The sequence below is a fragment of the Rhinolophus ferrumequinum genome, chromosome 3 (genome assembly GCF_004115265.2).
Source record: "Rhinolophus ferrumequinum isolate MPI-CBG mRhiFer1 chromosome 3, mRhiFer1_v1.p, whole genome shotgun sequence".
NCBI lineage: Eukaryota > Metazoa > Chordata > Mammalia > Chiroptera > Rhinolophidae > Rhinolophus > Rhinolophus ferrumequinum.
Window position 1 is genome coordinate 101,150,973 of NC_046286.1, and position 14,500 is coordinate 101,165,472.

At 39.7% G+C, this 14,500-nt stretch overlaps 1 protein-coding gene across 1 annotated transcript; it reads right to left on the minus strand.

The window, feature by feature from the left end:
* Positions 1-958: 958 nt before the first annotated feature.
* SOD2 (superoxide dismutase 2) lies at positions 959-13,606 on the minus strand. The gene is made up of 5 exons (XM_033102794.1): positions 13,468-13,606; positions 12,849-13,051; positions 9,449-9,565; positions 5,731-5,910; positions 959-3,782 (listed from the first exon to the last, which is right to left on the minus strand). Exons 1-5 carry the CDS (start codon positions 13,488-13,490, stop codon positions 3,637-3,639), a joined length of 669 nt encoding a protein of 222 aa, XP_032958685.1. The 5' UTR covers positions 13,491-13,606; the 3' UTR covers positions 959-3,636.
* Positions 13,607-14,500: the final 894 nt, after the last annotated feature.

Here is a 14,500-nt window from a genome sequence, read left to right on the forward strand (position 1 = left end):
ACGGGGATACAAAGTATAGCATATGGGTTATAGTCAATATTTTAGTAACTATGTATGGTATCAGATGGGTACTAGATTTATTGGGGTGATAAATGAGAGGGAGGTTGAGGGGTAGGGTGTAAAAGGTGAATGCGTTAAGAAGTACAAATTGGTAGTTACAAAATAGTTATGGGATGTAAAGTACAGCATAGAGAATATAGTCAATATGGTAATAACTATGTATAGTGCCAGGTGGGTATTAGACTAGTCAAGGGGATTACTTCTTAAATTATTATTATTTTTTATTGGGGAAGGGGAACAGGACTTTATTGGGGAACAGTGTGTACTTCCAGGATTTTTTTCCAAGTCAAATTGTTCTTTCAATCGTAGTTGTGGAGGGCACAGTTCAGCTCCAGGTCGTTGCCATTGTTAATTGCAGGGGGCACAGCCCACCATCCCTTGCAGGAGTCGAGGAGTTGAACTGCCAAACTTGTGGTTGTGAACCCACTGGCCTATGTGGGAATCGAACTGGCAGTCTTCAGCGTTATAGCCTTCAGTGTACAAAGCCTTCAGTGTAATCAAGTTTAATTATTACACAATGGTTTAAGCAAGAAATTTAGGAGCTCCAACCACCTGAGCCATCGGGCCGGCCCACTTCTTAAATTATAGAAATGTCTAACCACTATGCTGTATACCCGAAACTAATATAATATTAATGTCTAAATAAAGTGTAAAAAAATAATAAATAAAAAATAAAATATTATGCTATTACATTTTCAGGTGACTTACTACAGATATGACTGGAGATAGAGTTCCTATCTGGGATTTAAGACTAAAATTTCAACTACATATCATTTAGTATTCCCTTCCCACAGTAAAAATGATAAAGTATGTAGGATTAATGTTTTGACACACATGCGTAACACAGACATCTTTTGATAATTGAAACATTTTTATTAACAATCAAAAAATTTCACACTTACAATAGGAAAATAAATGTTTCTTTAATGAATAATCAAGTGAAAACTATCCAGGACCTTATTGGATTTTTATTATGTACTGTGCGTATCTTAGAAGACAGGACATTAGCTTGCTGGATCATTAGGGTATGAATAGATGAGTGACAATGATTTATGAAAGTTATGTAATATGTTTCCCAAACAATAGTACCCCTGAAATTTAGGAAATAAAATTTGTTTATACCTAGTTTTAGATATGACTAACAACACATATCAATCTTAATTTTATGATTTTGATGTTACTTTTTTAAAGGTACCCAACAGAAATTCAAATCTCATTTTAAGATCCTGAATTTGAGGTGTAATAAAGTTGTAATTTCTCAACATTAAAGTTTAATTATTACACAATGGTTCAAGCAACAGATACTATTTCACAGATCGTGTTTGTTTTGTGTCCTGTTCCCCTGCAGCGCAAATCGTGCTAAGGTTTGTGAAGCACATCTAGACTAGAGCAGGCACTGCTGATTCAGTCACAAATAGCCTTCCTGGATGAACAACACTTGTTCTTTTCAAAAGAAACGGCTATTCCACCTTTTCTGTTTCTTTTCTACTATGAAACACAGGGCTAAACAGAATCTTGGTCTCATTTTCCACTGGATGATTAAAATCTGTAAATTATCTTAGACTCTTAAAATTTATCCGATAGGGAGGAAAAAGCAAAACGTTAGTGAGGACAGTGTGCTTTCCCTCATTCCCTCGACATAAAGCCAAAGCAAAAATGGAGCCCCATAGAAATTTCAACATTGAATTTTTTTTTTTGCAGTCTTAATGCTTAATAACAGTCAAAAAGTTTTATATAAATCAGTGGTCTATGCACATCTCAGTTCCATACAAACCATGATCTAGCAGACTACTTGTATTTTAAAGCCCATCTTTCAAAAGGTCCTACTTTTCTAGAAGGTCAGTTTCAAGAGTTCAATGCCTTATGTATAAATATATAAGCATATATATCATATATGTAAGCAGTAATCAAATGACTCCCATTTGCCCTCCAGGAAAGTCATTTTACTATGGTATATAAAGATAATAAGTCTCTCAAGTGTTTTCAATCCATAAGCATAAACACACACACACACACACACACACACACACACACACACACACACTCACACACAGTTATCATCAGTCTCATCAATACTCCTGACAATTCAGAAGGCCTCAATGCTTTTCTAATTGAATTCTAAAAGAAAAGTGCTTTGAATTTAATTATTTTTTAAACTTCAGTCTTCAATATTGAAATTGCGAAGTTACTCCATTTTTCCATTTAAAGAAAAGGAAAATAAAGTAGGGAAAAGATAAAAAATAAACTTGGGAAAACATCCTGTTACTAAATAGGTTTAAGAATAAACCTATTTAGAAAAAACATTCCAGTCAAAAGTAAAACCTATGTGGGGTGCTCATTACAGCATTATTATAATAAACAATTAGAAACAAATGTAATATTCAGTAATAGAACTGTAAAATAAATTAGGAAATGTCCAATTGATAAAACATTATACAGCCATTAAAGGTGATGAGAAAGATGCTGAAACGGGATGAACAGTGAGCCAAGTGCACCAAGGCCCCCTGCTACATGGAAAGAGCTCCATTTACAACAGAACAGGAACATAATCTGACATGCTGTGTCGCTGTATTACGGCTATAGTTTTCCTTTATTGAAAAAACTCAGCAATATAAAGCTCCTATAAGTGATTGTACATTTTCTAAAAAAAAAAGCATCAAATGGATAGAGTAACTCTAAAACAAGTGTTTGACAATGAATGTTACTGGGGGAGGCGCAGCTGACCGCGTCTAGGAGCCACTTTGCCTCTCATCACTGGGAAGGCAGAGCCTGGCCAGGCCGGTGCACTTGAGAGGGCGGCTCAGAACAGGCGTGAAAGAAGGACGCCAGTACCTGGCCAGTGACCGGTGGCCTCATCCCTGTCACTGATTTCATCAACTAGGCCCAAACTGACCCATTTTCAGTACTTATGCAATACACATTTCTATGTTTGAGGACAAAATGCCATGTAATGGTCTTTGTATTTCTTCCTACAAAAAAATTCAGATGCACAACTATTTCCTTCTCATAATAAAGCAAGTCTCAACTAGCAATCAGGTTATGTTTTTTTAAATGACAAATGGTGTTAACTTTGTGCAACATGTGACCATAAATAATTAAAGACCACTGGGTGATATCCTAAACAGAAGATTACTTACAAAAAGATAAATTTTTAGTAGAAAACTGACTATCTCTTGGGGAATAAATTTAATATTTTATTGTTACACAACTGGGGCAAAAGACCAGATTTTCAATAAATGCAATAAAACAGGATTAGAAAGCCTTTGCTAGAGGCCCCAACAGAATAGGGATACAATATTTTTGATGGCTTTATGATGACATTCATAACCTCCTAGGTATTTTAGCTCTCTGAAGAAAATGTTCAATCAAAAGACTAAATCATACAAAGCATTTAACACTTTCAAACAGTTGCTCAACAACACAGAAATGATTCGCGGCTCTACATTATGTGCATCAAATATTGAATACGCTACACTCAGAACTACAACAGAGCAGCTTTCGGGTATGTGGCGGTACTCTGCACTACTACAAAGGTAGTCACAAAGAGCTTTATGTGCTCCGTGCAAAGCTCACGTGTTACTTTTTGCAAGCCATGTATCTTTCAGCTACATTCTCCCAGTTGACTACATTCCAAATAGCTTTTAGATAATCAGGTCTGACATTTTTATACTGCAGGTAATAAGCGTGCTCCCACACATCGATTCCCAGCAGTGGAATAAGACCTATCGGAAAGAAGAGAGAAAAGCAAAAACTATAGATTTCAATCTGAAACACTGCATCTTCTCAATTTAATCTTTATCCTATGCATATTAAATTATCTTTACAGCATTCTCATCCATTTTTCAGTTTCTCATATAAATAGGAAATGAGCATAAGAATAAATATTCCTATAAAAAGATTTCAAACTTCACTCTTTGGAAGAAAAGGTGATAAACAGTAAAAATAATTAAAATAGACTTGGGAAAATCAATTAACTACAATATTTTAATAGCTGTTCTTAAAATACTAACAGATTTATCCAAGAGCCCATTATCAGCCGTCCTCATTGGGGGTCTCAGGAAGGGTGTGTTGTTTGTGGGGGTGACTGAGGACCTTCCACAGGGGGTTATGAGAAACCTGCCCTGCTGCTCTGCAAGGCTAATGTTTGTCTTGGAGAATACAAAGCATTTATGAGACACTAATAGAAAGACCAGGTTAATCAGGAAAACTGAATAGGACTAAAGAAAAAGATATACTGGTTTCAGAAGCTAAATAGTGTAAATGAAGAATTAGTTATATCTAAAAAACATCTAAAAAAGAACTCTCAAACTAAATAAATGAGAGTTCTCCTCTAGAAAATAATTCTCAACCAGTATGTCGATCAGTTGTGAGATATGTCACCAATAATTTATTATAAATTATTAAGGTAGTGAAATTTGCAAATGATTTTTCCCATAAATAAATTGCTGTGACTCTCACTTATTTTCATTCCAATGGGCTTTCTTCAAGTGGGAGAGAAGGAGCTGTTGCAGGATTCACCTGGAAATCAGAGCCTTTCCAGTTAGGTACCTTCACAGGTATACCTGACTCTCTACAGCAGTCAGTGCTCACAAATCTTTTGTTGCTTTTACAAATTCTGTGGTATCTCACTTTCCTAAAAGAGCCATTTAGATTCTGGCAAAGTCTGAGTATATCGGTGAGTCACAGAACCAAGTCTTCTGATTTGTGTAGCGGTAGAAAAAGTGGCTGAGAACCACTTTTGTTCGATTTTAAGGTGTCACTTTGGCTTCTTCACGTTGAAGACCACAGTTCCAGCTAACTGCTGGATGACTTATGACTCTTTTTCCTAATCAGCTTCTAATTCAATCTGGCTCAACATAAAAAGGGATTGGGTGAGCCCAGCCTAATGCTGCTAAGCCAAATATTTTTATAGACTAAAAACCCCCAGAAAGGCAGATTTCTGGAAACCCGAGCTCTCTCGTCCAGTTAGGCTACAAGTGCTCAACAGAGGGAGTGAGAGTCCAAGGTCTGGTCAGACTCAGCTCATACATCTTTTCCTCGCTCTTGTTTATCTAATTTTAGGGAGTTTTTTTAGTTGCATATAATTATTAGGTTGGTGCAAAAGTAACTGCGGTTTAAAAGGTTAAAAATAACTGCAAAAACTGCAATTACCTTTGCATCCACCTATTATGCAAGCTGATACGAACTCTGACAAATGAAGCAGAGTTTAAGACATTTTTTTGTTAATGTATCTGTAAAATTACATGTGCTTATTTTTATAAGATTTAAGATTTCAAAATACCAAGGACTTTTAAAGTACTGTTGCTCAAATAAGACCCTGGGCGTATCTGTTAAGAATGAGTACATGCACATAATAGATTTAAACACTGCTGGTTTTGCTTATTTCCAGTTAAATGCTTTAGAGCAGGGGTGTCCAAACTTTTTTCAACGTTTTTCACCAAGGGCCGTATGCGGTAAAATACACAAACAGCCGGGCCACTCACTCGAGGTGAAGTACGTATTGCCTCACCTGGGTTATTTAAGTAAACTAAATATATTTTTGGAATTTGCTGTGGGCCGATTAAAACTGGATTGCGGGCTGCAGTTGGCCCGCGGGCCACAGTTTGGACACCCCTGCTTTAGAGTGAACCATCTCTCCCAAATGAATGTGTAACAGTTTTGCAGTCTCACCTGTTGTGCCCTGCAGGGGATCCTGGTTAGGACAAGCAGCAATCTGTAAGCGTCCCTGCTCCTTATTGAAACCAAGCCAGCCCCAACCTGAGCCTTGAACACCAGCAGATACAGTGGTCAGCTTCTCCTTCAATTTGGCAAAGGAGCCAAAGTCACGTTTGATGGCTTCCAGCAATTCCCCTATTAAAGAACAAAAAAATCCAAAGAACACCCATAAATGAAAAGATGGCAACAATTACAGTACAATACTGTAGTACATATATTAAAATATTCTTGTCATATGGCCCAAGATACAAGACAACATCATACAGAAGATATAACAAAACCCAGTGAGCCTACATAGACCTGTGTTACTCTGCCCTGACACCAGTGTCACAGGTCTCACAATTTGAATTCACATGTTTGTTACTGAAGCATGTTAGCGGGGGTTTCTTCACTCACTGTGCTATTGCCATCAGGAAAGAAAGAATATTTTCCATTAGCTTTCTTTTTGTCCCCTCAGTGAAAATTTTACATTGACTTCTACCTTTCCTGCTCTGTCTCAGTTGGGGAATAAAATGCTATAGCTGTTATCTGGTTCTTCTTCAAGGCAGCCTAGATCTTTCCCCTCTCAAGTATATCATTTTAAAAAGAGAGATTTTCTTCTCTGAACTAAGAGTACACTTTAAGAGCCATAACCCTTTTTTATTCTGTAGTAATACAGAATATAATTATAATTTTAGATTGAGCACATCAACTAAATCAACTGGACCAAAACTATCACTTCTCTCATTCTATTGGTTTAAAAGTAATCATATTATAAGCACAAACGATGGAATAAAGTGGTACAGATAGCACAAGATGGCAGAGAATACCAACACCTGTTGGTTGAATAGGGGCGTATCTGATACTCTGGTAACTCACAAAACCTCAAGTATTAGGTCGGGGCAGCCGGATGGCTCACTTGGTTAGAGCACAACTCTTGACAACAAGGTTGCCGGTTCAATTCCCACATGGGCTGGTGGGCTGCACCCCCTGCAACTAAGATTGAAAACGGCAACTGGACTTGGAGCTGAGCTGCGCCCTCCACAACTAGATTGAAGGACAATGACATGGAGCTGATGAGCCCTGGAGAAAAACACTGTTCTCCAATATTCCCCAATAAAATGAAAAAAAAAAAAAAAGTATAGGTCGTGGTCTGAAAATCTAACTCACAAATAATAAATTGCCCAACTTCCCATGTTACCCACCCCCATTCATCTTTACTTCTTAATGAAATTGCTTATTTTAAGTGCATAAGATGCCTTCTAGAACACAATTTAAAAAAACAAAAAGCCCATAAACTTAAGGTACACTCCAGAAGCCCAGAAATAAAGGAAGGGAGCTGTATCTGTGCCCCATACCTTCCCTGGGGTGAGGAGAATAATCAGTCGTCTGGGCCTCCACACTCTTCACAGGATATCAAGTACATGAGGAGAACAGGCCAGACCATCAGCTCCGTACCCCACTCATCACCTGCAGTTGTCCCGGAAAACCTGATTTTCTGGAACAACTGACTTCTTATCAGTTAGGAACAGTAGTAAAATAATAGCAAAAGATACTACTATATGCACTACATATAATTACTTATTTAATTCTCAAAAGAGCCTATTATTGGAAAGACATTCTGTGTTCATGGATTGGAAGAATCAACATAGTTAAAATGGCCGTATTTCCCAAAGCAGATTTAATGCAATCCCCATCAAAATCCCAATAGAATTTTTTAAAGAAATAAAACAAAAAAATCATCAGATTTGTTTGGAACCACAAAAGACCCCAAATAGCCAAAGCAATCCTGAGAAAAAAGAACAATGCTGGAGGTATCACACTCCCTAACTTTAGCTTGTACTACAGGGCAACAATAATCAAAACAGCATGGTATTGGCAGAGAAACAGACACACAGACCAACTGAATAGAATTGAGTACCCAGAAATAAAACCACATAAATATGGACAGATAATTTTTGACAAAGAAGCAAAAAACATACAATGGAGAAAAGACAGCCTCCTCAATAAATGGTGCTGGGAGAATTGGAAAGCCACGAACAAAAGAATGAACTGGATTGCTATCTGTCACCATGTACCAAAATTAATTCAAAATGGATCAAAGACCTAAGCATAAGACCTGAAACAATAAAATGCATAGAAGAAAACATAGATACTAAACTTATGGAACTTGGGTTCAAAGAGCAGTTTATGAATTTGACTCCAAAGGCAAGGGAAGTAAAAGCAAAAATAAATGAATGGCACTACATCAAACCTAAAATCTTCTGCACAGCAAAAGAAACCATTGACAAAATAAAGAGGCAACCAACCAAATGGGAGAAGATTTTTGCAAACAGTGCCTCCGATAAGGGGCTAATATCTAAAATATACAAGGAACTCATACAACTCAACAACAAAAAAACAAACAACCCAATTGAAAAATGGACAGACGACCTGAAGAGACATTTCTCCAAAGAGGACATACAAATGGCCAATAGACATGTGAAAAAATGTTCAACATCACTAATCATCAGAGAAATGCAAATAAAACCACAATGAGAAATCACCTCACCCCAGTCAGAATAGCTATCATCAACAAGACAAATAGTAGCAAGTGTTGGAGAGGCTGTGGAGAAAAAGGAACCCTCATACACTGTTGGTGGAAATGCAGACTGGTGCAGCCACTATGGAAGACAGTGTGGAGGTTCCTCAAAAAATTACAAATAGAATTACCATATGACCCAGCAATCCCTCTCCTGGGTATCTACCCAAAAAATTTGAAAACATCCATAAAGACAAGTGTACTCCAATGTTCATTGCAGCTTTGTTTACGGTGGCCAAGACATGGAAACAACCAAAATGTCCTTTGATAGAGGAATGGATAAAGAAGTTGTGGTATATATACACAATGGAATACTATTTGGCGGTAAGAAAAGATGAAATAGGACCATTTGTGACAACATGGATGGATCTTGAGATTATAACGCTAAGCGAAATAAGTCAGACAGAAAAAGTAGACAACCATATGATTTCACTGATATGTGGTATATAAACCAAAAACAAAAGAACAAGACAAGCAAATGAGAAACAAAAACTCATAGACACAGACAATAGTTTAGTGGTTACCAGAAAGTAAGGGGGGTGGGGGGTGGGAGATGAGGGTAAAGAGGATCAAATATATGGTGATGGAAGGAGAACTGACTCTGGGTGGTGAACACACAACGTGATTTATAGAGGATGTAATACAAAATTGTATAACTGAAATTTATATAACTTTACTAACAATTGTCACCCCAAAATCTTTAAAAAGAAAAAGAAAAAAAAAAAAAGCTTATTATTATCCCTGTATCTATCAGAGAGATGAAGAAATTAAACTTCAGAATGGTTAAGTATCTCACCACAAGTCCTACAGCTAGTAAGGGAAAGTTTATCTTTTCTAAAAAGTGTTTCTCAGTCTTTCCCTAATGTAGAAAAGTATGTGATATTGACACTGTATATGATATTATGTTTGTGTATAAAATCTGATGACACAACTCCGTGAATGCGTTCTCTATTCTTACATATGTCCCTCTGACAGTTACAACTTGGTTATACTGCTTGCTATGAAAAATAGGCCATTATGATACCTCAGAGAGAATTAAAGTAACACACGGAAATGAACAGTCCTTCTTAGCATGCACAAAATGCAGCTAAGCCTGCACCAATATATACCAACCTTTGGGTTCTCCACCGCCATTAGGGCTCAGGTTTGTCCAGAAAATGCTATGATTGAGATGGCCTCCACCATTGAACTTTAGTGCAGGCTGAAGTGCTATCTGAGTTGTAACATCACCTGAAATGTTAAAATGCAAATACATTTTTTAAAATTCTTACTTTCGTAACCATTCTATATACTATTTTATTCTTTGTAAAATGTCAGGTAATTGAATCAGCTTATCTATAATATCCCTATAGATCGTAACACTCCTCATTTTCAAGATTCTACAAAAAAAAAAAAATTATTTGCCCCAGTGATTTTTCAGATCAATTAATAACATGTTAAACAACTAGTGAGAGGCTCAGCAGGCGTGGCAAAGCTAGTAGAAAATTCACTGCAGAGCTTCCAAGAACTCAGTTTTCTCGAATAGAAAAAATTCCAGCAAATGAAAGAATGAAGAAAAAATATAGAAAATGGTAGAATGCTAAAATGTACGGTTCCATATACGGGCTATATGGAAATCTTTCAACTCTCATTTTCCAGATAGACAACTACTCACCAGGAAACATATCAATGCTACATTAACAAGAAATACAACATATTCGAAACTGAACTCCTGATTTTCAACCCCAAACTTACTCCTCCTGTGACCTTCTCTGTCTCGTAAGTGCCAGCTGTCTTCTCAGGACATTTTTGAGAATTTGGTCATTTTTGACTCCTTTCCTCTCACAGCCCCGTCTAACCCAGCAGCATATCCACCAGCAAAGCGCTCTTCCTTTAAAACACATCCAGAATCCAATGCCGCCTTCCTAGCTCCTGCACAGACCAGCAGCATCTCCCACCTGTACTCCTGCCACTGGTCTCCTGCTTCTATACCCCTCCCCTACAGTCTATTCTCAACACAGTGGCCAGAGGGCTCCTCTACACCCCAAACAGATCATGGCACTCCTTTAGCCAAACCCCTCCAATGGCTGCATTTCTCAGAGTGAACCCCAAGTCCTTACAATCGGCTATGGAGATGGATGTCGTGACCCTCTGCATCTCCCGGCTGGCCTCCTTGTACTTACATGAGAAGTACAGCAGGCTCCCAGCTTAGGGCTCCCACTGCTGCCTGTTTGGGAACTCTTCCCAGACACAGCCTCATGCTTCGTCCCGCCTCTCCTTCAAGTCTCTCCTGAAATGTCAACCTCATCAGCGAAGCCTTCTCTAACCACAGGGTAAAATGGGTAATTCCCCTACTCTGTCTTTCTCCATAGGACTTACAACTCCTGGCATACTACATATTTATGTGTTCATCCGTCTCCCCGCTAGAATGAAAGGTCCGGTGAGGAGAAGGACTTTTGTGCACTGCTATGTCCTGGGGCCCAATATACTGCCTTGTACGTAGCAGGTACTCAATGAATGTTTGTTGACTGAGTACATAATTGAATATATTCAATGTAGTTTCTAAGGTAAAGAATTCTGTGACATCTATAATACTTCAAAAGAAAGAATGCCATGTTTGAAGACACTTTTTTCAACCTTGCTAAAAAAAAATAGACAAAATAAAATATTTTTTCTATGCCTTCCAGAAGCTACAGATGAACTGAACTGTTAGGAAAAATGGGACTTCCCTTGTTCAATAAATATTGAGTGTTTATTATTCACAAGATACCAAACAGCAAAGTGAAGGACACAAAGAACCACCGAGTGCTTTGCTCAGAGCTTACATAATAAAAAAAGCTCTCTACTTCTGTTCTTAGGACACAAAGCAAGAACATACGTAAGAAATATTGCTTTCTGAAACAAAGCCAAACCTCCAGTCAGTTAGCAGTTCAGAAAGGAGGAGAGGACCACGTGATATCTGAATACATAATATTTGAGAGTTTTTTTAAGATGCCAACTTTTAGTTGTTGTTATGTTTACAAAATATCTGATTTTCTTACAGATCAGTATCTCCCTCATTAACTTTTCTTGGAGAGTAACCCTAAAAATAAATGTAGGTTTATTAAATCGTGTTTTAATAAATCAACAACAACTAAATTTTTCTAATTGAATAAACACATGCTTATTGAGAAATAGTTTACTTATCTTAATTTCTTAAAGTTTATTCATTTTTATATTTTAATAGAAACTTGGGGGATTTCATATCTGCTTTTAAGAACACTTTTCTGAAGTTCAACATTTCCTTTGGTTTCACTTCAGTGTTTTCTTCTGTTAAACGCAGTAAGTGTTAAATATTTTGTTTGAAAAGTATTTATGTTACTTAAATATGATGAAATTGATGATGTTATTTTACTTATACTCCTTTCTTGCCAAATTTTCAAGCATGAAAATGTAACTCTTTAATAATTCTTAAAATATAACTTTTTAAATAAAAGAAAGCTCCACAGGTACTTATTAATTTATGGGCAATGTAGTAGAATATAATGCAAAGCTTTTTTTTCTGGTGGCTTTTGTCAAACAAGTAAAGCTTCGATTGCACAAGAAAAGGACTGAAAGCTGTTTTGAAAATATTGAAGAGACAGGTTCATAGATTTTCAGATACTGTCATGCAGGAAACACTTTCACAACTGGGGATATTCCCCAACCTCACTATTACCACATCCTTCCAGAATTTGTTATTTCCTAAATCACCAAAACTTTTCCCGTATTCAGAATCTTTTGCCGTATTTGAGGTTTCTCACTGTCACAGTAAATTTTCCAGAATGTGGCAACTTTCTCCTCTTTTTCTTTAGCCATTGACCTCATACACAATCAGGCTGACATACTTACATTTTTCCACTAGATGTCCCCAGTCGACAACCTGTCACTGTCTAAAATTACTCAACAAATATCATAGTACTGAAATTCAATAAAAATGGGTATATATTTAAAAAAATACATTTTTAACTGTGTAGCCAATGAAGCCATACATCTAGTCTGGAAACACGACTGTCAATTATTTCCTCTGCAAACCACTGCTTAACTAGTAGATTGAAAAGTGTAAGTTTTTTGTACAGAAACATTAAAACATAGTATTCCCATACACACCCCCAGACACAAAACACAGAAAAGTCCACACACTTATTGGTTTTGTCAACTGAGCTCTGAAAAAAAAAATAGCAACTCCACATTATATTTTAATTGAATTCTAAATATTAGTAAATAAACACAAGCCTGTTTCAGTTTCCCACAAAATGGATCTTTTCCTTGTGAATTTCGACCTGGACCATGTGAAGTGGTTCTACTGAATAGAGGGGCATTTCTTTTTCTTTTTCTCTTTCCTTTTTTTTTTTTAAACCATAGAATAAGCATTTATTATCAGAACACCGGTGGCCTAAGAAGACAGCAGGTTAACACCTAAACACTGCCTTGAGGAGCATTTCTTTATGGAGACCCGCCTGCCTTCACGTTTCCCCTGAGCCAGTTTCTCAGTGTCGGGCAGCCTGGCACCTACCCTTCTCCAGCGCCTCCCCGTACTTCTCCTCGGTGGCATTCAGGTTGTTCACATAGGCCGCGTGGTGCTTGCTGTGGTGCAGCTGCATGATCTGGGCATTGATGTGAGGCTCCAGGGCGCCATAGTCGTACGGCAAGTCGGGGAGGCTGTGCTTCTGCCTGGAGCCCAGAGACCCCAAAGCTGGCACCAGCTTCCGGCTCGTACTGGAAAGAGAGCAAACACAGACCCACCCGCTCACGCCGAGTTCGCTTTAACGCGAGCGACCCTCGGCGCAGACGAAGCTGCAGGAGAAGGAGCGCATCTGGGCCTTTCTCCCGTTTGCTCGCTCGCCGGCCGCGTTTGAAGCATTAAACTAATGCCTCTATCCTGCCCCTGGGCAGCACCTGGACGCGCTCAACTGACACCTGTCCTCAGGCAGGGCCGCCCGCCACCCCCCCTCCCCCGCGACACCAAGGCCCCGAAAGTGCCCTCGACCTCGCCGGGTCCCAGCCCAGGAGCGGCTGAGCTGGGAGAGTCACAGGGAATCGTGGAGGACCTCGCCGCCCGACTGCTGCGTGCTCCCTTCTCCCGTGGGGCCGGGACCGCGTCGCCGCCGCGCTGCGCGGCCCGGGCGACTCACCTGCACGCCGCCCGGCACAACATGGTGACGCCACCCGCAGGCCTCTCAGAACTCCAGACGCCGCGCAGCGCTGACCGCCCGGAATAAAACCGCGACCCGAGCTGCAGTGCAAGGACACCGCCGCCCGCCGCAGGCTCCGCCCCCTGCTCGCCGCTCCCAACTAGGGGGGTGCGCGGCCCTGGGGTCTGTCCCACCCGCGCCCGACCCAATCCTTCGGTCCAGGGAACGCGAGAAACGAGATTGAAGAGACATTTTCCAGTGGGATGAGGGAACTGCGGTGCCCACCTGTCGTGCTTCCCGGTTTGACACCCGAGGGAAGGCTATCACCCTCCCCCCGGTGCGAGATGGTACGGTCCGCAGCTACGTTCGCGTCGGCACCGCCCAACCCGGCCAGGGAGAGGAGACGGGGAATCCGCGATAGGGTTCCTGCCCCTTCCTGGTGGCGGTGCTAGGGCTGCAGGTGGGTGGGGTAAACTCCCCAGGGAAAAGACTTCTGTTTTCCAGAACGGCCCTGGCGCGCGCCACCGCGTCCGTAAGGTGGGTCCTGGGCTCTGGGAAGCTGTAGGGCCAGTGCCCCTCAAATACTGCCCCGAGTGACCTTTCGTTCGGAGAGAAGTGGCCTTGGGACCTCCTCCAGGCCTGATAATAGTGTTACTGAACACTAAGGGTGGGCCACAGATTGCGTTGCAGGGTTTGCATACATTTATCTTTATTTCACCCGGAGGGTAGGTATGGTCGACTCCAGATGACAGTTGATGAGTTCACTGACATTAAGCAGGTTGCCTTGGTCACACAGTTAATAAATCAGGATTAGAACCCAAAGTTCATACTTTCTTGAACACTAAGACCTGTACCAGTCAAGCCTGGAGTATTTATTAAAGTAATTGCGGTTTAAAAGGTTAAAAATAGTTGCAAAAACCGCGATTACTTTTGCACCAACCTAATAGACGTGACTTCCATGAACCAACCAGTGGGAGAATATAAAAGTACAGCAGAGGGTTCTTTCCTACAGTGTCTTATGGTCCAATAAATT

Excerpts from the sequence above, each read along its gene's own strand:
- SOD2 (XM_033102794.1), bottom strand. The coding sequence starts at position 13,490 with ATGTTGTGCCGGGCGGCGTGCAG. Across the intron at positions 13,052-13,467 it reads TTGTGCCGGGCGGCGTGCAG|TACGAGCCGGAAGCTGGTGC; the intron begins GTGAGTCGCCCG and ends CTCTCTTTCCAG. Across the intron at positions 9,566-12,848 it reads CGGGGAGGCGCTGGAGAAGG|GTGATGTTACAACTCAGATA; the intron begins GTAGGTGCCAGG and ends TTAACATTTCAG.